This window comes from Schistocerca nitens, chromosome 2, assembly GCF_023898315.1.
Source record: "Schistocerca nitens isolate TAMUIC-IGC-003100 chromosome 2, iqSchNite1.1, whole genome shotgun sequence".
Classification (NCBI taxonomy): domain Eukaryota; kingdom Metazoa; phylum Arthropoda; class Insecta; order Orthoptera; family Acrididae; genus Schistocerca; species Schistocerca nitens.
In genome coordinates, this window is record NC_064615.1 from 191,999,496 (window position 1) to 192,025,492 (window position 25,997).

At 37.8% G+C, this 25,997-nt stretch overlaps 1 protein-coding gene across 9 annotated transcripts in view; it reads left to right on the top strand.

Moving 5' to 3' along the window:
• LOC126235879 (broad-complex core protein isoforms 1/2/3/4/5-like) overlaps positions 1 to 25,997 on the top strand; it is a 514,245-nt gene that overhangs the window by 253,286 nt on the left and 234,962 nt on the right. The window contains exon 6 of one of the 9 annotated variants that reach the window (XM_049944798.1): positions 3,395 to 3,642. The exons of the other annotated variants lie outside the window; for them this stretch is intronic. Coding sequence (XP_049800755.1) covers positions 3,395 to 3,624 — 230 coding nt within the window. The 3' untranslated portion in view covers positions 3,625 to 3,642. Of the gene's footprint in view, positions 1 to 3,394; positions 3,643 to 25,997 lie in introns of those variants that run through there. 9 annotated transcript variants of the gene reach the window in all.

A 25,997-nucleotide genomic window follows, 5' to 3' on the forward strand; every position in this document is an offset into this window, starting at 1 on the left:
GTGACACTGTACCACACAAGCAGCTTGTAGTGAAATAGCGTGGTTAAGGAATATCATCTCAGTTATGTGACTGGATTCAAAAAAGTCATAGAGTAAAACAGAAGTGATTTCTGGCGTTCATCAAGGTGGTGTTATAGGCCCTTCGCTGTTCCTTTATCTATATAAATGATTTGGGAGACAAACTGAGCAGCCGTCTTAGCGTGTTTGCAGATGACTCTCTCATTTATTGCCCAGTTAAGTCATCAGAAGATCAAAACAAATTGCAAAATGATTTAGAAAAGATATCTGTACAGTGTGAAAATTGGCAATTGACCCTGAATAACGAAAAGTGTGAAGGCATCCAAATGAGTATTAAAGGAATCCCTTAAATTTCAGTTACATGATAAACCAGTCAAATCTAAAGGCCATAAATTCAACTAAATACCTAGGAATTAAAATTATGGACAGCTTAAATTGGAAGGAACACATACAAAATGTTGTAGGGAAGGCTGACCAGCGACTGCGTTTTATTGGCAGGGCACTTATGAAATGTAACAGATCTACTAAGGAGACTGGCTATACTACGCTTGTCCGTCCTCGTTCAGAATACTGCTGTGCGGTGTGGGATACTCACCAGATAGGATTGATGGAGTACATCAAAAAAGTTCAAAGAAGGGCAGCATGTTTTGTATTATCGCGAAATAGGGGAGAAAGTTTCACTGAAATGATACAGTATTTGGGGTGGGCATCATTAAAGCAAAGGTATTTTTTGTTGTTGTGGAATCTTCTTATGAAATTTCAATCACCAACTTTCTCCTTGGAATGTGAAAATCTTTGTTGACGCCAACCTTCATTGGGAGAAACAATCACCAAAGTAAAATAAGGGAAACCAGAGCTCACACAGACGGATATAGGTGTTCCTTTTTGCTGCACGCTTTGCGACATTGGAATAATAGAGAAGTGTGAAGATGGCTCGATGAGCCCTCTGCCAGACACTTAAATGTGATTTGCGGATTATTCATGTAGATGTGCTTACTGCATATTTGAGAATTGTTGGCTGTGAGCAGTCTGACCTGTTGTTGACTGTTGACTTGTTGAGTCCAGTGCTGTTCTACACTGTTGATCATTAAAATTGCAACACCAGGAAGGACAGCAAGTAATGAAATATAGTAGGAAGAAAGTGATTAAATTTATATTTGCTTTGTGGGACTGAAGGGTGAAAAATTTGGTACCTCTGACTGTAATAAAACCTCTAACTCAGCCACTCTAACTGAGCTTGGATGACAAAAATAAGTATATCATTCCATGCTGCTTCAGCTCTGTGCCAGAATTCATCAATCATAGTGGCTGGCGAGTGGCAGCGTGCCAGTCTCCTGACAAGGGGTGACCAGACGAGAGAGATCTGTAGGATATGCAGGCTAGAGTGACAGTCGAAAACCTTCTGTATCGAGGCAGGTCGGTGCAGCATGGACACAATGCAGTCTTGTGTTATCTTGTTGCAAGATAATGTCACAGAGACCTGAAAAATAGAGTACAGCCATCAGTCTTAGCATGTCAGAAATGTAACGATTGTTGTCAAAATTACCAGCTTTGCAAAGTAGAGGTGGTCATTTTGTGTACCCATTTGAACCACATACCAACAGCCTAGGTGCTTGTGACAATGATGACTGTAATTTGACAACGTTTGTTCTCTGTGGAACAAACACACATGGATATGTCCTTTGTGATGATCTAGGCAGAACTGAGATTCATCAGAAAAAATGGTGTGGTGCAACTCCTGAGTTCATTGTTGTCATTGGGTACACCATTGTTGGTGTATTGCCCCCTACCGCTTTCTTTTTCTGCTTAAGCATCAAGTTAAGCCGCAACAGTGGTCACAAGTCTGACAGTCTGTTGTGCTTCAGACATCTTGCACTCTCTATGTGGATATTTGTCATGCTGCAAACGAGCCCATTTCTAGATTCGAGGTACATTATGTAGCCATATGGGACTGCACAGTTGAGAGAACAATTAAGTCAATTCTCTCAGGCACAAGTCGTATAAGGCCATCGAGATTCTGCATGGCGCTGAGTATGACCCTCCTTAACCCACAGACTTCATATTTGCATTACAGTTGTGGGATCCCAACCAACATGAGCAGCAGTGTCACAGAACGATATATCGAAGTCTCAGTAGGCCACCATCCTGCCACTTCCGAATTCCGACCAGTGATAATAGAAGTTTCTCCTTACACAAGGTATAGCATGATCTTCTCACAAACAAACATCATCATTTGCATATCCACACATGTAGTACTCTTAATATCAGTTTAACGTTGGTTGCACACTGCCCGCATGGTGTTGCATGTTTAATGGCTAGCAGTGTATGTTAGCGAGAAACAATTGCTAGCACTATGCAGATTTCTATCTCGCATCTTCTTCGCCAAATGGACAGCATCTTGTGGATATGGTCTTGACCAGCAATGTGAGGTGAAGCCTTATAGTCAACCACATGCTGCAGAGTGGAAGAAGAACAGAACAAATCTGTGACATCACCCACAATTCATGCAAATACTAGAACCATATTCTTAGCTATGATAATAGAACATCCCTGGTGGAGTACAAATAATGGAATTAGTGAATAGGTATCAACTGACCGATAGGCTCATAAATAAGACTGAAAAGGCTGCTAAGCTTTCAGAAAATGTCTGCTTTTTAGAGCAAACTAATACAGAAAACACACACACACACACACACACACACAGGCAGAGCTACATTGCCTGACTACTACCCAATTAAGCTGCTGCTCAGCCAGGATGTTGTATTGCTCCAAAAGGAGGACTTTTCTAAAAGCTTAATATTTGTTTTAGTCTTGTTTATGAGCCTATTGACCACTCAGCTGTATGGTGAGTTGTTACCTATTTACTCATATCATTATTTATATTATTAGAAAGATACAAGAGAAAGGCTAGTATTCTAGGAATATTACTGTTGAAAGTAGACTAAAATTCTAGTCCATCAACGTTTTTAGCAATTCCAAATGTTGTAAGAGTTCTCATTCAAAATCTTTCATTTTACAAATTTTCAGTTCCAAATGAGTGTAGAAATCACGTTACAATCAGTGTTAGGGCACTACTGTATTTATTTTTGTAAATGGAACACAGTAGTTGCCTAATTTTGCTTGCCTCTTGGTTCAGCACCATTAAATTGTTTTTAACTTATTTACTTTTCAGAAGTGCTAAGTGTTGTTTTGTCAACAAGTTTACAGCTTTACTCATCTTGTTACTCTCTCACCTAAGAGTTTTCAAAATCCATTCGTACTTCATGTTTATCAGCTGGAGTATACTCATATTTTCTGTTGGTCAGGATTTTATTTGTTGTGGTACTACTGACAGTAAGGAACAGTGTGTTTGAAATCAGTGTTATTTGGTTTCTAGGTTACGAATGGCTCCCATTCTCTTTATCAGCAGCGTGTGACTTTTCGATGCCAAAGACTGGTGGAGAATACAGATGCAGTCTGTGTGATTCGAGCTACAAGCAACGCACATCTCTGAAACAGCACATGGAAACTCATTTCGACAAAACAAAATGTCCCATTTGTCATGCCACATTGAGTCGCAGGGTGGATGTCAGGAGGCATTTGAAAATGGTCCACAAACTTTATTGACTGTGTTGATGACATGAGTGCAGTTTGTGAGCTTATAACTCAAACAATTTTGTTCACTTGTTGTGCTGTTTATTCTGTTTCACTTTGTGTCATTCTTTTTATCATAGTGACCAAGTAAGAAACACATGCTTAAGCTGGTTCTGTTGTTAATGAGAAGTCTAGCAAAATTAGCTTCTTTTTTAACATATTCTAAAATGAGCTACTGTCACTGCTGTGGATTATAATAAGATGTTGATGGCAGTTGTGTGTAAAGTTTATTATTATTGTTATTATTTTAAGAAATACATATTTTCTTAATTCCAGAGCATATTTATCAGATGTAGTGAATGTGGTTTTGGTCATTGTTGATTTTCCTCTCTGAGCACACTGCCAGACAAATACAGTTAAATACACAATATGATCATATGCAGTGAAATTTGGTTGAAAGTTATGCAGTGTGAGGTGCTGAAGTGGTCAGGATGCCCAGCTGATGAACTCAACTGTCAGTAGACAGAAACAGTGCAGCTGTTAGCAATTTGAGCTTGAATAAAAATCCACGAGATAGCATATAAGGGAGGGACAATGGCTAGCCACGACATTCGACCTTTATACTGTTTGTAGTAATATTTAATATTGGCTGCGTTGTGGGAGTATCTAGAGCTGACTGAATTCTTTGTGCTGTCAGCTGCTGTGAGATGACTTGCAGACATAACAGCTGCAAGATGTTACAACCCTCGTAAATGTGAAGAGTCTCTCACATGTTTGGAAACTTCTAATTGGCTTATTACTACCAGCACTAAGTGAGAATCACTGTGTCAATAAAAGTAGTAGAATAGAGAGAAAAACCATACTGTTTACATCCATTTAGATATATATTGTACCATGTTGCAGCACTGATATACAATTGGCAAAAAGAGGACAGGCAACTCCCGTGCTGATTCCCATTAGTACCATCAAACTGGAGATTTTCCTTACACTACACTGTAGCTGCATTCAAACCATGGATGAATGTGGGATGATACCTTGTGATGCATAACAATGATGCCTGTTTCTTACCCACAGCAGAAGAAAACTGTGTGCAAATAGGATGGATTCAAATGGTTCAAATGGCTCTGAGCACTATGGGACTCAACTGCTGTGGTCATCAGTCCCCTAGAACTTAGAACTACTTAAACCTAACTAACCTAAGGACATCACACACATCCATGCCCGAGGCAGGATTCGAACCTGCGACCGTAGCAGTCGCACGGTTCCGGACTGCGCGCCTAGAACTGCGAGACCACCGCGGCCGGCAAATAGGATGGAGTTGTGGAGGGTATTACCGATCTGCATTACTGTTTAACAGCACAGGAACGTAGTACAGTGAGAGGCAATATTTTTTGTTGTTTCAAGAAATTAATGGATGTGTCTGGGATTTTATTCATGGTGACCATGTTGAATTTTCTGTGATAGAAAGATCTGGAATAGAGTTGCTCAACTTCAAAAGACCAAATGCGAAGCTGTTTGGGCGAATAAGCAGCAAAACCCAAACACAAGACACTGAAATGATATCTAGTTCAAAGACTTGCATTACACAGCAAGCGACACAAAGTTTATTTCGTATTGGTGAGTTAATGGCAATCTACACAAAATTCAGTGCCCATAAGATGACTGAGTGCTAGTGATAGCTCACTATATCTGCAGTCAATTCACAATAGGTAGAAGCTACTGAATAGTTGGCTATGGTCCTCCTGCTTCTTACTCCACCTTTTAATAGAGTGAATACAGATCATCACAGTTTACTTTCACACATAATCAAAGCACACACTCAGTGCAAAAAAAGCTCTATACTAAGCTAAACTTATCAAAGAAGAATTGCAATGCACATGTACAATCAAGGAAATTTGCTGACAATTTTTAATTGGTGGCAGATAGGCATATATAATTTTGTTTGTGAAGTTTAATTGCATTTCTTTGCCTCATGTCTTGGGTACTTAAAACTAGGGGCAGCATTCATGAACTATTTGGAAGAACTGCTGCCGGTCATTTTGACCGGTAATGTTTTTCTTTCTTTTTTCACTTTTGCTTGTTAAATTAACTGAGTGCAATGTTTTTAAATGTCAGTAGTGTATTATAAATACTCTACCAAAGCATTATTCTTAAATTTTTACATAGGGACTATCATTTCATTAAAGAAAAAAAGGATCAGAGTAAAGAATTCATCATAAATACAATATTCATTGAAACTAAACTTTCAATTGCAAATAAACATATTTTTATGAAATAACATTTTTTATCTTTATGAATTGTTCACGAACTAAGCCCCAAACAAGCCATAAATGTATAACTAGGAAATAAAAGGAAAAAATGAACTAAGTTTCTGTGGCAACTATGGGTAAATAACATAAAATAACTCCCCCCCCCCACCCCCCCCCCCCCACCACCACCACCACCATATGGACCATATTCGAATTTCTTACATCACTTCCAGCATATGGACCATATTCGAATTTCTTACACCACAAGTATATTTTTTTAAATTTTTTGTTTGATAATAATGGTGTCCTCCTATTTGACAAGTCTTCTGTACCAACCCGTTAAATATTTTATTGGTTGCAGTGAATGTATGAACAGGCCCTTTCTGTGATTGTACTTATGCAAAGGAGAGTTCTTCTGCTAATTTGAAAAGGAACATTTTCCGGCTAGCTTTCTCTCCTGCTGTCTCTCTGTAAAGGATCCAAGCATTGATTCCAGCAAGATCTAGCATGTTGAGAAAAATGTGCAAAACCCATCTGTGGTAGCCAAACTTACAGTGTACCGATGAGACATCTGGTTCATAATATCAACTCCAAATTTAGTGGAGTTGCAGAAGCTCACAGTTTCGGAGAGTTTCTTCTGTGTTCTTTGATCCAGTGCAATTGACTGGTGCAGTGTGCTCAGTAAACAACATTTTTCATGGTTTTCCTTTGATAAGAAATAATTCTTGTGTCACCAGATTTGTATAAGATAGTATCATACAAAGATCTGGCAGTAGACTTTACTGATGGAGGAACTTTTCTTCACATTTTTTTCATTCCACCCACCATGGTTATGTTCTCATGCTTCAACTATTCTGCCAGATGTTTGGCTGTGAAAAAAATTGTACATTACATTTCTTCCTCTCAGAATGTAATGTTGCGTGAGACATGTAACATCATGCTCTTAGTGGCTTTTTAACTTTGTTTACCCAAGTAAGGAAACCCATTCATCATATATTTACTATTGGCATCTGCTGACTGCCAGAACTTCAAACCAAATGTACTTGGTTTATTACTCCAGTGTTGTATGTAATGGCAATGTGCTTTCCATGGATAGAGCTGCCCACCTGCAGTTATAAATGCATCTAGTTTATAATTCCAGATACAGTTGTCTGCAAATGGATTCCAGTGTGGGGTAGCTGCAGTGAAGACATCAGTCTTGGCTCCTTTGTCATTGGTTTGTCCTTATCACCAAATCTTAATAATTGCTTGACTTCTATGAACTTAGTTCTTCCGTAGTGCGAGAAAAAAATGGTTGCCCCCACACTTGAGACCTCAGAAGTATGAGGGGGAAATTCTTTCCTCCATACACTCCATGTGCATACATTACAGCTATGGCAACTTCTAATTGGGCGATACTAAATACCCATGTGTCATCCTGGAGAATTTTTCGGGCTCTAATTTCTGTAAAGATTTTTTGTGTTTTGTCAAATATTATTGTCTCGCAACACTCACCATGCCCTCAAGTAACTCCCTGTGACTATAAGTGTCATAGCTTGACACATTGGCCCTGGAGTTTCCAGCGCATGATGCCCTAATCTTCTGGGTGCATGGCTCAGTCCATTTCGAGTCCACACTGTTGCATCAGCTGCAGTCCCTTCACTTCCAATTTTCAGATGCTGAGTTGAATGTGAATCTTTCGGTCTCCCTCCTTGGCTGCAAATAGAGATTTGTGGGACCACTGGAATCAAACCTGTTAGCTCTGGCTTACTCACATGTTGTTGCATAGGTTCTGAATGTTCATCTTTCGGATCTGATGTTACACCTTGTTCTGTTTCATGAGGCAGATATTCTGTGTCATCCTTATCATCCAACTCATCACATTCACTAATATCATCGCTTCAACTAAAGTAGTTCAGTACTTCTCTAGCCAAGTGAAGACAGCAATGCACTTTAATAATGAGGAGTGCTGAATTTCTGCTGAGCACAACAACTTATTGACAGAGAACAGCAACTAACGTATGTCCACTCTTCCCCTAAATAAATTAAAACTGAAAGAAAGAGAGGGAACAAGAGCACAACAATGAAATAAAATAAGCTAAATGGATTTAAAAATCCATTATTGCGCCTTATGTTACATGAAATGTAAAAAATATTTAACCAATCAAAATGACCAGCTGCAGTTCTTTAAGTTAAAAATGTTTATACTTTATTCAGTTTTTGTAATAGATGTTGGTATTTTACAGAAATTTAAACCAACAAAATACATTAAAAGTCATCAAATAGAAGCCCTCTAAATTGAAATGTACTCAATTTTTTAAATGGTAAAAAATGCCCATCAGTCAGATTGAATGTTACAATCTTTCTAGTGTTTATTCTCTGTATTTCACCATTACATCTTCTTCAAGGATAAAAATTAAGCAATAGTTTGGTTTCAGCAAAATTACAGCACATCTTCTGGTGACAGCTGTACATTGCAGTGTAAATTGTCATACTGCTGCAAACTTGTTAACTTGGTTTCATATATGGAGTTAATGAATAAGATTTGAGAATGAAGCATCACTTTTTTATTCAAAGAACTGCTCTGTTTTGGTGCCAGAAGCAGCACACACTTGTTTCCTAGTCTAAATCAGGACCATGTGAATGTTACTAGATTACTTCTTCATATTTGAAAAATATTTTGTAGCTTAATGTGAAAAACTGTTAAACACAGTTTTATTGACAAACCATTATCTATGCATGAACATTGTAACAATGTTGTGCACTGTGTATCCAGAGTTAAGAATAAACATTTAAAATTCACAGTTTGTATTTGTTTAATTAATATTTGTGTCACTTTATTAACACCAAAATTATATTATTATTTGATGTGTATTCTCGATTGTGCTATTTTCCCTTGGAAATCCATTGCTTCAGTAATGACAATTCTCTTCTGTGTGGGGTGCTTGATGTGTCCCCCTCCCCCCTCTCACTCCCTCCTGCCAGTCCTATCTCGCGAAACACTGTATGCTTCATGAAGAGTGGGAATACAGAGGTGCTACATAACGAATGTGTCAGATAGACTTAAGATAGTTACTTATGACATTTTGATTACATTGCATATGAAAATTTTTGGTCTTATCCATCTTTTGCTTTGCTGCTTTGGACATAAAATCAGATTGACAAACACTATTGCAAATGGGGCATACTTATTTGTTGTAGATGAATAGTTTGTAGGTGCAAAATAGGATACATTTGTAGGGTATTATGATGTTGCTATGTGAGGGGGCATTAGCTTTTGAATAATTATCTGTGTATTTAAAAGCAAAGAAGATGTCTGTCATGTTGATTAGATTAGATTAGATTAATACTAGTTCCATGGATCATGAATACGATATTTCGTAATGATGTGGAACGAGTCAAATTTTCCAATACATGACATAATTTTCATTTTGTACTTGTGAGTATATTTTTAAAATGAATGGTGTGTGGTTTTTTTTTTTTTTTTTTTTTTTTTTTTTTTTTTTTTTTTTCCCCCCCCCATGACAGTTATTTACGATCTAAATAATACCAAGGGAAAGTAGTTAGTCTTTGATTGTAGTTGGAACAATTGTTTGTTGACAGAGATTGGATGAAATAGAAAAATAATTTTCATATCTTTAGAATCAAAGTGCAGATTATAAAGAAAAAGTGTATAGATGGGAACTAATGAACATTTCAACATCGAAGAATATCATCGTGAATGGGAAGTACACTCATATGAACCATCCTATCAAGCAAGATTTGATAAATTTTAGTTTTTTTAACTTTTAATGGCAAAATTAATTATCAATGTAGATAAATATGAGCTCTTGACTTTTCTGCAGTGTGGTGACTTACACTCCTCAACAATACAGATATCTGGACTGTAGGTGCCATCATCACTGAGTGCCAAGAGGTCTCACTAACATATGCTTCCTGAAGTGGGACAACAACCTTTTCAACACTTTCAGAGGCAACAGACTGGATTATTGAGTGATCTGGCCTCATAATAGTAGCCAACATAGCCTTCCTATTTTGATACACTGAATGTCTGAAAGCAAGGAGAAACTACAGCCATTATCTGATGTCTCAGATTTTCTTGGTGTACTCTATTAATGATGAACATCCCGGTATGCAGCTGAGTAGTTGTTTCTCTTTTGTTGTAGTAGTTGTTGTGGTTTTCAGTCTGAAATTTGGATTAATGAGGCTTTCCTTGTTAGTTTGTCCTGTGCAAGCATCTTCATCTCTTTATAACTGCCTCAACCTACATCCATTTGAACCTGCTTACTGTATTTGGGTCTTGGTGTCTCTTTACATTGTTTACCCCCACACTTCCTTCATGACAAAAATTACAATTCCTTGAAGATTCAGTATGTATTCTATCAGCCGATCCCTTCTTTCAGTCAAGTTGTGCCGTAGGTTTCTTTTTTCTCCAATTCAGTTTAGTGTTTCCTCATTTGTTATTTTATCTACCCATCTAATCTTTGAGCATTCTTCTATAGCAACACTTTTCAAAACTTTCTTTGTTCTTCTTGTCTGAATTGCCAATCATCCATGTTTCACTTCCATACAATGATACAATCCAGACAAATACCTTCATAAAAGGTTTCCTAACACCTAATTTTATGCACATTATTACAACAAACAACCCAGCCATCTTCTTCAACTGTAACCTGGACTCACCCAGACAGTGAAAAATTGTGGGTTCCACGCAGCTATTTATAGCCGAGTTTGACTCCCAGTTTCCAGTACACCCTTTGTTGCTCTTTCATTTTTCAGAGCTCATACTGGTATTCTCTGAAACCCATAATTTTTCTCCATTTCATAGCTTTGTAATTTTCAAGATGACCTAGGGCTCCGAAAGCTGTGTATGTGTACCACGTTACGTGCAAATCCATGTCTTATGTGGCGCAAACGTTTAGAACAGTCAGGGAGAGATACAGTGAACATCACTGACACACCTAACTAAAACTAACCATCAAATTAACTGTTGCCAACCACTGCCTCCTGGATGCAGCCAACTGCAGGTGGTGACTTATGTGAATACTAATGATGTGTCTCACTATGGATAGGAAGAGATTCTGTTTGATTTCAGGTGGTTATCTGAAGTGGTAAAAACTGGTCAGTCTTGATTGTAAGATGAATATGCAGAGCTCACCATCTGTAGCATTTTGTCAGTATTGATTTGCAGACCTTTTGGTGCAGAGCCGAGTGGAGGGTCTGAATCAGAGTGACTTGTGTGGGCTGCAGATTCCTAAATCTGCACCATAGGGTGGAGGGGTGTCAGATTCCACTTAACAGATCAAGAGGCCATTACACACAGCAGTTGGCTGCAGGTGGCTACACTAGTAGTGGCAGCTGTGTAGAGTGTACTGTGTGGCTTTCTGATTTGGAGGGTCTCGGGAAAGTACAAAAAGGGCTTCAGTCTCAAGCAAGTGCAGGTCAAACACGTGATGAGGATAGTCCTAGAAACCATCAGTATTATACTTACAAGTTGTTGTAGGCTTTTTGAACCAGACCTCTGAGCACTAATAGAAAGTGTTGAAGCTTGAATCATTTTAGGTAGTGTAGCTGTCTAAAGCTGGAGATAAGTTTAGTCGAAATTTTTACAAATGACATTATGGTTTTTAGAAAGGGTAGATTAAACACAGTTGGTGGTGGAGTGTTTATTGCTGCTAGAAGTGGATTATATTGTAGTGAAACATTGAAAAATCCAGGATGGAATAATGACAATATTATGAAAAGGATAGCTGCTACTTACTATATAGTGGAGATGCTGAGTCACAGATAGGCACAACAAAAAGACTGGCAACAAATAAGCTTTTGGCCAAAAAGGCCTTCATCGGAAATAGACAAAACACACACACGCACACCCTGAAGCCAGAGTCTGGCCCAAGGCAGCCGGAGACTGTGTCCATGTGTGTGTGTGTGTGTGTGTGTGTGTGTGTGTGTGGTCTATTTTCAATGAAGGCCTTTTGGCTGGAAGCTTACTTGCTGACAGTCTTTTTGTTGTGCCTATCTGCGACTCAGCATCTCTACTATATGGTGAGTAGCAACTATCTTTTACATAATATTGTCATTATCTTGCAGTGAGACTGAAGTACACATTCCCTGTAAGCTAGTATGAGAAGAAACTATACTTGGCAACCTGAATAAAGTATGCACTATGTGAACACGGACGGGTCTCTGGGGCTGTTGTAGTGTATGGCTGTTTACAGCTTGCAGGTGAGGTCTTGGTCTGCGCTGCTATGCTTGTCATTGTCTCCATGAGGCTGCCTTTAAGTATGACTGATGTGGTATCATTCCTTCTTGCTTTTTGGCAGAAAATTTCTGATCTTTTAACATATTGTTGTGATGCCCTATCCAGGTGAAACACGTTGTTCTCAAGTTAATATAGAACATTCTTGCAACCCATGACTGTTTTTTTTTAATATTAGCAATAACAGGTTGCTGTAAACTATGCCAAGATGGAATGGAATAAATTTTCTGTGTAAATTAATAACTGGTTCTTTTCACCAACCCTCTCAACTCAGATGATACTCTTGCTGTAAGATTCAAGGAAAACTTGAGTCTTATTTTAAACAGGTACGCCACTCATACTATTATAGTTGGTTGTGACAAGTGTGCCCTCGACATATTACTGAAAATACATGTTAAAGTTGGTGGTAGGCATAAAATTTTCAGAAATTGTGCAAAATTCTTTCTCCAAAAATTATTTTCAGCAATTAGTTTAGGAGCCCAGTTTAGTAATATGGTACAGGAGCTTTTTGTCTATTTGGAAAATCTAGGGAACTCTGAAAAGATAGACATCCTGTGCCTATCTTAGCAACACTCATCCATATCTAGCACCTTACTCATGCAGAGCTAATATGGGAATAGGAGGCATTGTTGTGTATATTAAGGTAGAACACAAGTTCGAAAACATTGAGACAAGTAGATTTTGTAGTGATTATTGCATAAAAGTGTGTGCTTCTGAATTAATACTAAAAAATACTTCACTTTTAATTGTGACTGTATGTAGTTCTCCACTGGGAAATTTTGAAATGTTTATGAGGAAACAGGATTCCTTACTGTGCTATCTGTCAGACAGCAGCAAGCAGTTAGTAGGCTGTGGTGGCTTCAATGTAGATTTTGTAAAGGATTCTATAAGAAAAATGATCTGTAAGGCTTGTATGGACCCTACAATTTGATCTCAATAATTAACTTTCCAACACAGGTGAATAACGACAGCAGGAACCTAATTGATAATGTTTTCTTTGCTTAAGCTCAAAGCAAGAAATTAACTGTTTACCCACTAACAGGTGCTCTCTCTGCTGACAACAGACATAAGGTTCTATGTCCACTATTGTTCCTCAGATAATGTAGGCAATCTACCCTCTATTATCTTTATACAACTTTATATGACATTGACCATTAACATAACGGAATAAGCTTTATGTCTTATACGTAATACTGATATGTTTCGTTCTATACATAATTACAGACATTAAATGTAAACTCCAAGTTTTAACTTGTGTTTCGTGTCTTTTATTACATGCTCAATCACAGATATTTATACTTAATTATACACACAATTACAAAGTTTTATAATGAATTATCTGTGCAACTACAAACATTTACCCATATACTGTATTTTAAATTTTTACACATGTTGACATTTTTTCATCAAAAAATTCTGTTACATTATAAAATGGATTTTCAGCCAGCCAGCTGTACAGTTTCTTTGAAATAGTTTAGAAGGCATGGACTATGCTGAAGGTGGTAATTTGTTAAATATTATTAGGGAGCTGACTGTCGATTAGTGTACTGTTTTTACCAGTCTGTGTCTCAGAATATCCACAGAGTACGCGTACACAGAGTACGCGAAAGAACTTGCCCCCCTTCTAACAGCCGTGTACCGCAAGTCTCTAGAGGAACGGAGGGTTCCAAATGATTAGAAAAGAGCACAGGTAGTCCCAGTCTTCAAGAAGGGTCGTCGAGCAGATGCGCGAAACTATAGACCTATATCTCTGACGTCGATTTGTTGTAGAATTTTAGAACATGTTTTTTGCTCGAGTATCATGTCGTTTTTGGAAACCCAGAATCTACTATGTAGGAATCAACATGGATTCCGGAAACAGCGATCGTGTGAGACCCAACTCGCGTTATTTGTTCATGAGACCCAGAAAATATTAGATACAGGCTCCCAGGTAGATGCTATTTCTCTTGACTTCCGGAAGGCGTTCGATACAGTTCCGCACTGTCGCCTGATAAACAAAGTAAGAGCCTAAGGAATATCAGACCAGCTGTGTGGCTGGATTGAAGATTTTTTAGCAAACAGAACACAGCATGTTGTTATCAATGGAGAGACGTCTACAGACGTTAAGGTAACCTCTGGCGTGCCACAGGGAAGTGTTATGGGACCATTGCTTTTCACAATATATATAAATGACCTAGTAGATAGTGTCGGAAGTTCCATGCGGCTTTTCGCGGATGATCCTGTAGTATACAGAGAAGTTGCAGCATTAGAAAATTGTAGCGAAATGCAGGAAGATCTGCAGCGGATAGGCACTTGGTGCAGGGAGTGGCAACTGTCCCTTAACATAGACAAATGTAATGTATTGCGAATACATAGAAAGAAGGATCCTTTATTGTATGATTATATGATAGCGGAACAAACACTGGTAGCAGTTACTTCTGTAAAATATCTGGGAGTATGCGTGCGGAACGATTTGAAGTGGAATGATCACATAAAATTAATTGTTGGTAAGGCGGGTACCAGGTTGAGATTCATTGGGAGAGTGCTTAGAAAATGTAGTCCAGCAACAAAGGAGGTGGCTTACAAAACACTCGTTCAACCTATACTTCAGTATTGCTCATCAGTGTGGGATCCGTACCAGGTCGGGTTGACGGAGGAGATAGAGAAGATCCAAAGAAGAGCGGCGCGTTTCGTCACAGGGTTATTTGGTAACCGTGATAGCGTTACGGAGATGTTTAATAAACTCAAGTGGCAGACTCTGCAAGAGAGGCGCTCTGCATCGCGGTGTAGCTTGCTCGCCAGGTTTCGAGAGGGTGCGTTTCTGGGTGAGGTATCGAGTATATTGCTTCCCCCTACTTATACCTCCCGAGGAGATCACGAATGTAAAATTAGAGAGATTAGAGCGCGCACGGAGGCTTTCAGACAGTCGTTCTTCCCGCGAACCATACGCGACTGGAACAGGAAAGGGAGGTAATGACAGTGGCACGTAAAGTGCCCTCCGCCACACACCGTTGGGTGGCTTGCGGAGTATTAATGTAGATGTAGATGTAGAATTTTTCCTCTGGTGTTGTGTTCGTGTATATCTCCTGTTACATGAAATTCTTTTATATTTGTTGTATTGTACCGTGATGAGACATATATTTACAGATTTACAATTCTAAGTACATTGAGTTCTCTAAACAGAGATCAGCAGTGATCTGTTGGTCCAGCCCTACACATTTCTCGTACGACTTTTTATGTATGTTCAATGTATCAGCTATATGTGCGGAGTGGCCTCACACTAGCAGCCCGTTAGAAATGTGAGACTGGAACAGTTCAAAATATATCAATCTTAAATAGTTAGGAGTAATCAAATCTCTCAGTTTCACATTAGATATGTTATCCTTGATATTCTTTTGCAGAAGTGACAGATGGTTCTCCACAGCTCAATTTGGAGTCAGTATGGAACCCTAAAAGTTTAATTGATCTAGTTTCTATATCATTAGATAGCCCTAACAGAAGATTCTGGGTCGTGTCAGTATTACACAGCAGTTTGTTAGAGGAGAATCATTTTACTGCACAATTTAGTGATTCCAGTGACATTTGTTGTAATGCTGATGCGTCTTGGTGCTTTGCAATAATTGTTGTGTTGTCTGCATAGCAGACCACAGATTGAGGAAGATGATGTGGCAAATCATTGATGGCAATTATAAAAAAGAATTGCCCAAGCACTGATCCCTGTGGTACCTCTTTGTTTACCGTTTACATTAGAGAATGTCTATTTCTCACCGAAATTTATTGTTTTCTGCAATATCAAGAGCTGCTGAGGTGGTATTTCTTCCTCGTTACCGTTTACATTAGAGAATGTCTATTTCTCACCGAAATTTATTGTTTTCTGCAATATCAAGAGCTGCTGAGGTGGTATTTCTTCCTCGTTTGTAACCAAACCGTTTGTTTGAAAGGAGATTATTTTCTTCAAGTAGAATTAGTTCTTTTTGCAGGTGACAGTACTATTGTAATAAATCCAAGCATTCATACAGAAACAGAAGAAATGTTAAAGTTTTTAAAAGTGTCCTTGACTGGAAAAAGCACATTTTGGAGCTCCTGATGACTTAGTTCAGCCACATATGCACTTAGAATTATTGCAAATCTTGGGGAGAGACAAATCAGTAACTTAATGTATGTTTCATATTCACATATAATAATGTTAATAATGTCAAATGGTTACTGTTATTTCATAACTCATCTATGAGAATGAAAGTCTTCATTGTGCAAAAACATGCTGTAAAAATAATATGTGGTGCTCAGCCACTATGATCTTGTAGACATCTGTTTAAAGAGTTGGGCATTCTGACTACTGCTTCACAGTACATTATTTCCCTCATGAAGTTTGTTGTAAATCCACTGCAGTACAAATGAACAGTGATGTAAATAATTACAGTACCAGAAGAAAAAAATAGCATTAATCACTCCACATTAAGGTTGTCTTTTTCACAAAAAGGGATGCACAGTGCTGCAATGAAGTCTTTTATCACTTATGCAGGAACTTAAAATGTCTGACACATAGCAAATTAAAATTTGGAAACAAACTGAAAAAGTTTTTCATTGACAACTCCTCCTTTTCTGTAAAAGAATTTCTATTATTAGGGAGCTGACTGTGGGTGAGTGGACTGTTTTTACCAGACGGCGGGTAGGAATTACTAACTCACATCTGCATTTTTTTTTAATCAAAAAAAACTTATAAATGTTTAACATGTAACCATATTTACAAATTAATTTGTGATGTAAATGTAAAATGACTTGTTTCACATCATAACAATGTATCATGCAAAATGATCCATGGAATATCAAACTGAATAACTAAGAAACTGAAGTGTAAATTATACGTACGTTGAAGGTGGAGGGGGGGAGAAAGGAAAGGAAATGGAAGGGATTATTGATGTCAGATGCATCAGGATATTACGAGGAATCAGCGGCAGCCAACGAAAGTATGTGCTGGACCAGGATTCGAACCTGGGATCTCCTGCAGGTGATCCCAGGTTCGAATCGCTGTCTGGCACTCATTTTCATTCATCGCTGCTAATTTTGTGTAACATCCCGATGCAGCTGACATCAATAATCCCTTCCCTTCCCTTCCCTTCCTTTCCCTTCCCTTTCCTTTCTCCCCCCTCCAACTTCAATTTACATATAATGTATCACAGCTGTCGATTCCACATGGTCTCTGTTCTTTTAGACATGTCCAAAAGAACAGACGCCACACATTCATATAATACATTCATATGAAATGTAAATGGCAGTCATAGCACTTGATCTTTTAGTAACAAATAATCTAGAGCCAATAGGGAGAACCATAATTGATAAGGTGATGAGTGACCACAAGATGGTTGTAGCAAGACTGAATACCATTCCATCCAAATCTACCAAAAATAAACACAAAACATGTCTATTTTTTTAAAAAAGTAGATAAAAGTTCACTGATACCTACCTAAGAGACAGTCTCCATTCAAAAGTAACTATTTAAGCACAGACCAGATGTGGCTTAGATTCAAAGAGTAATACCAGTGGCAGTTGAGAGATTTATACCAAATAAAGTAATAAGAGATGGAACATACTCCACACAGTACAGAAATAGGTCAGGACACTGCTGCAGAAGCAATGAAAAAAGCAGGACAGATTTTAAAAAACACAAAATCTGCAACCTTGATGATGGTTTATAGAAGCCCCAAAATTTAATGCGGACTTCATTGTGAGATGCTTTTATTGTTTCCATGACAAAGCTCTATCTTGAAATATGGCAGAAAATTCAAGTCTGGATGTACGTAAAGTACATCGAGTGCTCTCTTAGATTTTTGCAGATGGCGTTGTGTGTTACTGTCTAGTAAAGTAATCAGTAGATCAAAACAAAATCCAAAATGATTCAAACAAGATAACTGTGTAGAGCAAAAGTGGCAATTGACTCTAAATAATAAGAGGAATCCATTAGATTTAAGGTTGAATAACTTAACTGTTTTTGTTCTACTGATTTTTGTTTATTTCTAAGTAGTTTTCAGCTTGTTGGCCAAGTTTCATAAAACAACTGACTAACATCCACAAGGAACACCAGTTCTGAGCCAGTCGAACGTTATAAACAGAGATACTCTCCATTCACACAGAATGTCATGACTTAAGTTGTTTTTAACGTTGTAAATTGCATTTTATCAATGGACAATATTAAACATAATAAATAATTAAAATACAAAGTATTAATTATAGGTTAGGTTAGTGTGTGGTGCAAAAAGTGGCAATTGACTCTAAACAATAAAAGGCATCCATTAAATTTAAGGTTGAATAACAACTTAACTGTTTTTGTTCTACTGATTTTTGTTTATATATAAGTAGTTTTCAGCTTATTGGGCAAAGTTCAGAAAACAACTGACTTGCATCCACAAGGAACACCAGTTCTTAGCCAACCGAACATTACAAACAAAGATACATTCCACTTACATGGAATGTTGTGCACAAAACTTGTTTTTAACATTGTAAATTACATTTTATACAATGGACAATATAAACATAATAAATAATTAAAATACACAATATTAAAGTATTATAGGACATATGGCAATAGTACTGTAGTTTGTGAGGTTGTGACATTGATTGAGAACTGTCTAACTGAGAACTAGTCACTTATGTTGTGCAACAAACATGTTTTACATTGTAAAATAAAGCTTATGCAATAGACAGTTTGTGAATTGTGTTTTATTCATCTCATGACGTACATTTGCAATACATTTGGTTTGCATACAGGAGACATGTCAAAAATTTATAAAACAATTACAATGATTTTTACATTAATAAGTAATAGCACTATAATAAATAACAACACTATAAGGATAACACATTGTACCCATCTCAAATTTCCAGTTTGTACCGCATGAATTCATCCACTGAGTAATAACACTTCAGTGTCAGTACCTCATATAGCTTTCATTTAAGTGAACCTAAATTCATCTGCATCAACTTGTTCCTTTTTAATTTATTACAAATTTTCATTCCCATGTATTGATGTCCCTGGGCATACAGTCTGAGGCGGGCGGTGGGTGAGGAGCATAAAATTTTCTTTGTTTCTGGTAACATGTGAATGAACAAAATGGTTTCCCTCAAATAATTCATGTCTGGTGTACAAAAATATAATAATCTCATATATGTATAAGGATGGCAAAGTTAATATTTTAAGTTTTCTAAATAATGGTCAACATGTTTCTTTGTGATTTGCAGTGCACATATTTCATATGATTTTTTTCTGTATTTTTAGTATCCGCACTATGTTTGTTGAGTTACCCCAAAAAACGATACCATACCTTATAATGGATTCGAAGTAGCTTGTATATGCTACTTCTCGTGTGTCCATGTCAGTTGCAGTTGACAGTATTTGCATTGCAAATGCAAAACTGCTCAGTTTGTTTGCCAGGTATTCAATGTGTGCCTGCCAGCTCAAATTTTTATCTACATTTAAACCTAAGAATTTGACAATCTTGTTTGTTGTGTACAATCTTAATCTGCTCACATTTTGACTGTTTGGTTCTGAACTGCATCACTGAGTCTTAGATATGTTTAGATTCAACCCATTTAGCTGAAACCAAGTTTCTAAGGTACTGAGGGTACTGATCACAGATTTGGGAAATTTTTCCCGAGTCCTGATTTTCAACTAAGATAGAAGTATCATATGCGAACAGGACTGATAGGGAGCTGATATTTAATGGTAAGTCATTAACATAAAAGAGAAATAGGACTGGGCCTAGTATGGAGCCTTGTGGAACACGGTGAGATATTTTTTTTCCAGTCAGAAAAATAATATGTGCCATTTGAAGAAATGCTAACTCTATGCTTTCTATTGGATAAGTAGGATTTAAGCCATTGTAGTGCATTGCCGCTAATGCCATACTTTTCAAGTTTGTAAACAAGCGATGCATGGTTTATGGAATCAAACACCTTTGTGAGGTCGCAGAAAACTCCTGCCACTTTATTTCTCTTGTCGAATGATGTACTTATTTTCTCAATGAAACTGTTTACTGCATCGATGGTGTTTTTACCCTGCTGAAAACCAAATTGATTGTTTAGAATAACAGAATATTTCGCAATGAAGTTTTGGATTTGTGCAACAGCAAGTTTTTCAAGTATTTTAGATAGGACTGGGAGAATCGAGATAGGACAATAATTTCCCATGATCTCTCTTGATCCCTTCTTGAAGAGTGGTTTGAGTTCAGCATATTTCAGGACCTCTGGTAAACAGCCCTCTTCAAAACATCATCCCATCCTGCAGATTTTTTGTTTCTTAATGTTAGAATAGCATTTTCTACATCCTCCACAGAAACTTTTGAGAATTTTGTAAAGTTTTCACAGTTTTCACCTAGGCCAAAGGGATTTACTTTCTTGTGATAATCTGTTACATCTACATCTATGAAACAAAGTACGTGGTTAAAAGGCACGCTATTACAATACAACAAGTTGTATTGTTATAATATTGAAGCTTGAGAGGTAAGCAAGGTAAGGAATATGAAATTCTATTTTTATTCTATTTTTTTTTAATTTTGAGGAGCAGTTTGTGTCATTGTGCCAGTCTATGGGTATGTAGGTGGTTGATTGAATTATGTGAAGAAACTTAAAAGTGGAGATGTGCTCAGCTGTAATTGATCATTTAGAACCAGCTGGGGATTTGGAGCTAAATGTTTGCTTACCGCAAGTGATTTAGACAGGGTTAGTTTTCTTCATTTTTGGCTATATCTAGCACTTGTGTGTGGACTTGGTATCTGTGCCCTTCCTTCAGTACTTTTGGCAAAGGTAGAGAGTGACTTACGTGACCTCCAGCTGCAATCGTGTTCAGTCAGCCTAGTTGTTATAGCTCTGCTTGTTTGACCTATATACAGAGTTATTGTAATCATTGCAGGTGATTTTGTAAAAATCACTGTTGTTTAATAAATCTGTTTTGTCCTTGGTGCTGAATGAGATACGAGCTGTAGTGCCTCTTACATAAAACGAAGTTTTATAATTGCAGGATTCAAGAGTTTTCACTAATTTATCAAATATCTTTTCTAAATGTGGTATAGTACACTAGTGGGTTTTAGATATGACTTGCTGCAGAGGGAGTATCCAATTAGGACAACATTTTTCTTTGTTGTTTCTTGTGTGGAATGTTATCAGTTAAGCCCGGGATATAGCCATTTTAGACACAATATGTTAAATGCTTTCTAATTCTGTTTGAGAATTCTGTTTTGACATTGGTATCGATGTAAGAGGCTGTACTATAGGATGGAAGGCAGCATGTTTGTCCATCGCACAAACTGTAATTTACAATGTAAAATACGTTTGTTGTACGACGTAGATAACTAGTACTTAGTTAGACAGTTCTCAACCAATGGCATGACCTCACAGTGTATAGCATTATAACCATATACCCTATAAGGCTGTAATGTTTTGTATTTTAATCATTTATTGTGTTTAATATTCTTCATTGTGAAATGCTAAAAACATTTTAGTTGTACACCTTAAACGAAGTGCACTCAGTTTGACAGTTTCTCATGCAATGCCATGACATCACAGACTTTGGCATTATAACCATATAAACTATAATGCTGTAATATTGTGTAGTTTAATTATTTAATATGTTTAATATTGTCCGTTGTCTTAAATGTAATATACATGTTAGAAACAAGTTTTGTGCACAACATTCTGTACAAGCAGTGTGTATCTTTCTCTGTTTATAATGTTTGGATACCTAAGAACTAGTGTTTATGGTTGACGCAAGTCAGTTGTTTCTTGAAGATGACACAGTTAGTGGAAAACTGTAAGAAATAAACAAAATGAGGAGAACAAAAACAGTTTATGTGTTATTCAACCACAAATATCAAATTGTTCTACCAAAAAGTGACAGAAGAATCCATAAATAAAATCCATTAAATTTCAGTTACATGATATGTCACACAAATCTAAAGGCTGTCAGTTCATTTAAATACCGAAGGACTACAATTATGAACAACTTAAATTGGAAATATCACTTGGAAATTGTTGGGTAGGTGAACCAAAGAACACTTAGAAGATGCAACAGATCTACCAAAGAGACTGCCTATGCATGCTTGTCCATCCTCTTCTGGAGTACTGATGTGTGATATGGGATCCTTACCATATAGGGTTGATAAGTACATCGACAAAGGGGAATCTGTTTTGTAATGTTATAAAATAAGGGAGAGAATGTCACGGATACGATAATCCAGTGAGGTGGCAAACATTAAAAAAACGGTGTTTTCTGTTGAGGCAGGATCTTTTCATGGAATTTCAGCTTTCTCCTCTAAATGCAAAAATATTTTGTTAATCAGCTGTACTAGACACACCACACGTGAGTAGGTTTGTAGACACTGATGTTTTCAATTCTTTTATAGTGTTGAATACTGTAGGTCATATGACTATCATTTACCATAGAGGGACTCGTGATGGTGGAATGGATGAATGAAGCTTAATTTGCAATTAAATAAATAATAAGTACAGACATGTATCTGCCAGTGTTACTTATTGCTTCACATATATTTGATTTCGTGTTGCTAACCCTGTACAGATAAGGAGAAAGGAAGAGTTCTGCGATGAACTAGAACAAACAATTGAGAGTGCACCAACTAGAAGTATGAAGTTGGTTTAGTGCAATTTTAATGGAAAAGCATGAAAAGAGGAATTCTATATAGCAAGTATAGGAAGGCAGAGTTTGCATGATGAGGTCAATGAGAATGGTCAGAGGATGATCAATTTAGGTGTCTCAAAGAACCTAAGAGTAAGCTCAGCTGAACACAAAGAGTACTATATGTATCTGGTGCCCACAGGATGGAAGAACTATCAACGAGATAGATCACATCTTGGTGGGCCAGCACTATAGCCATAGTGTCACCAGGCTGACTGTGCAGCATACAATTTCCTTCTTGTGTGTAATTAGACTTAAAAAATAATGTTCCTCTATATGCTTAAGAAAAAGGAGACACTAGAACCTGCGTGAAATGTTGGGAAACTGTGAGAAAGTACAACTAAAGAACAGTCTGTTGTAGAAAAGAAAAACTGTTTCAAGGCATGAGAAAACCTGGAAGCTAGAGAGAATGTGGAGGAAAAGTGGAAAGAAATGAAGGCCATGATACTAAGGGCAATGGAGGATACATGGGGAAGAAGGAAGAGAATAAGGAAGGCTACAGAAAAGAGAAGGAAGATGAGGGAGAATAAGCAGAAAAAGGAACATTTTCTCAACATCAGAAGAAAAGTTGGGCAGAGAACCAAAAGAAGAATTCAAGACAATTGTTCAAGTACATAAAAAATCAGAGACACGTATTTCAGAGCCCAGCCTTTTTCATTAGAGATAAAAATGGGAACTAGATAAATGATACGGAAAGAATTATAGAAAGATGGGGAGATTACTTCACAAATCTCTTGAATCACCAGGCACTGATGAGATGCTACCTGCAGCTACCAGGAGCAAAGGAAAGATGAAGAAGAATGGGAAGTGAGAAGAAGATGTGAAAATTACAATAAAAAAACTCACAAATAACAAGGACCCATGGAAGATAGAATAATAGAAAATTAATCAAAGAGGGAGGTGAGAGCTTGTACTTAGAGCTATATAAATTGATCTAGTTGATATGGAAGAATGAAACATTGGCAGAAGAGTGGAAATTGGCCATAATATGTCCAATATACAAGAAGGGAAGCAAAATGGAATGTGGTAACTGCAGAGGAATCAACTTAATGAATGTAATGTACAAGGTACTGTCTATCATTATCCTCAGAAAATTACAACCATTCATAGAGAATAACACACAGGAATACCAAGTGGCTTTCAACCAAACCAATGGACAATAGATCATATTTTCACCCTAAGACAGTTATTTGAGAACAATTGGAAATATGATAAATATATCTATACTCCATTTGTTTATTTTCAATGTGCATACAAAAGCATCCATTGGAACAGCCTATACAATGCAGTGCATGACTTCAGAATCCCTGAGAAGCTAGTGAGAAGTGTGTAAACTTGTTTGGATGGGTCAAGGGCAGCAGTGCTTTTCTGAAAGGTTATGTCAGAAAGGTCCGACATTGAGATAGGTCTTAAAGAAGGGGATGCTCTTCATGTGTTCTGTTCAGTGACGTTTTAGAGAACGTATTAAGGAAATGTAGGCAACAGGACTGGGTTGGAGTACAGGTGGATGGTTGTTCGAATTGTCTCACATATGTAGATGATATAGTACTAGTAAGTGAATCAAACCATGAGTTGAAAGAAATGTAGTAAAAAATGGACAACTATGCATAGAAGATTGGGCACCCTGGTGAATAATTAAACAACGGGGCTAAATGCCCTTATCACATTCGTAATACTATGGATTTCGTAAAACGTCTCGACAACTTCAAGCTGAAAGACTCAGATATCCTGGTGAGTTTTGATGTTGTTTCATTATTCACCAGGGTGCCTTATCGAGAGTCAGTTGAGCTTATTGCACAGAAATTTGATGAGAAGAGGACTGACCTTTTCAGGCACATTCTGACCTCCATGTATTTTCTCTTTAATAGAGAGTACTATGAACAAACAGAAGGAGTTGCAATTGGGAGCCCACTCTCGCCTGTGGTCGCGAATTTCTAGATGGAGTACTTCGAGAAGGAAGCTTTGGCGTCATCCAAATAGAAACCTACTTGTTTTCTCCGTTATGGGGATGACAATTTCGTGATCTGGCCCCATGGAAGGGACAATCTCCTAGACTTCCTTTCACACCTGAACTCCATACATCCAAACATCAAATTCACTATGGAGACTGAAGCAGAAGGAAGATTACCATTCCTGGATGTCATGGTCAAAAGCATCCTGGGCCATGGGGTATACAGGAAGAAAACACACAACGACCTTTATTTGCATGTGGATAGCTGCCACCACCCTTCACAGAGGAATGAGGTGCTAAAAACACTTGTGTACAGGGCACGCATCATCTCTGACGCAGAGAGTCTGCCCCATGAGCTGGAACACCTCAAAACTGTATTCTGGAAAAACGGGTACTTGGAATGGCAGATCAGACATGCTCTCCGCCCCACCTCTACAATACAGTGTGTGGAGATGGAAGAAGTCACGGAGAAGAGATAGCCGCTGCTTATATACCGTATACTGTTGCACTATTGGGAAAAATAGGATGAGTATTGAGGAAACACCGATTAGAAACTGTCTTTTGCCCACCCAATAAAACATGAGCATTATTGGGAAGTGTCAAAGACAATCATCTCGGTTTGTGGAAGGTCGGCACATACTAGATTCCATGTCAGTGTGGGAAGACTTATATTGGACAGACAGTGCGCACTATCGAAGATCGTTGCTGAGAACATCAGAGGCACACTCTACTTAGGTACACCCAACAAGTTGGTGGTCACAGAGCACTGTTTGTCTGAAAATCACGAAATGTACTACCAACATACCAGGGTCTTGGCACAGACATCTAAATACTAGGACAGCGTCATTAGAGAGGCTATCGAAATTTGTACCTGGGATGGACTCATCAACTGAGATTGCGGCTATAACCTCAGCAAGGCATGGGAACCAGCATTGACTCTAATTAAAAAGATGCTCAGCAAAGAAAACAAACGGGCGACCAAGGCAGATGAGGCAATTGTACCGACACCACCACAGATGCTGACACCAGCGTCTAAGCGACCGCCGACGCACAGCCGCGGGTGCGGACCATGGAGAGAACGTCATGCAAGGAGAGGGGATTTAAGACAGCCGCCCGCCCTCAGGAGCTCAGTTCGCCAGTGCACCTGACGATGGCAACATGTCTGATCGCCAAAATATTGTGCCCATTGGACACTATGGACTGGAAGTACAACTGTGGACTGTTTGAACAAGAAAAGGAAAAACTATTAATATCTGAAAGAAGAGTAATGAGGAAGATACGGGTACCAATCTTAGATAAAGGAGA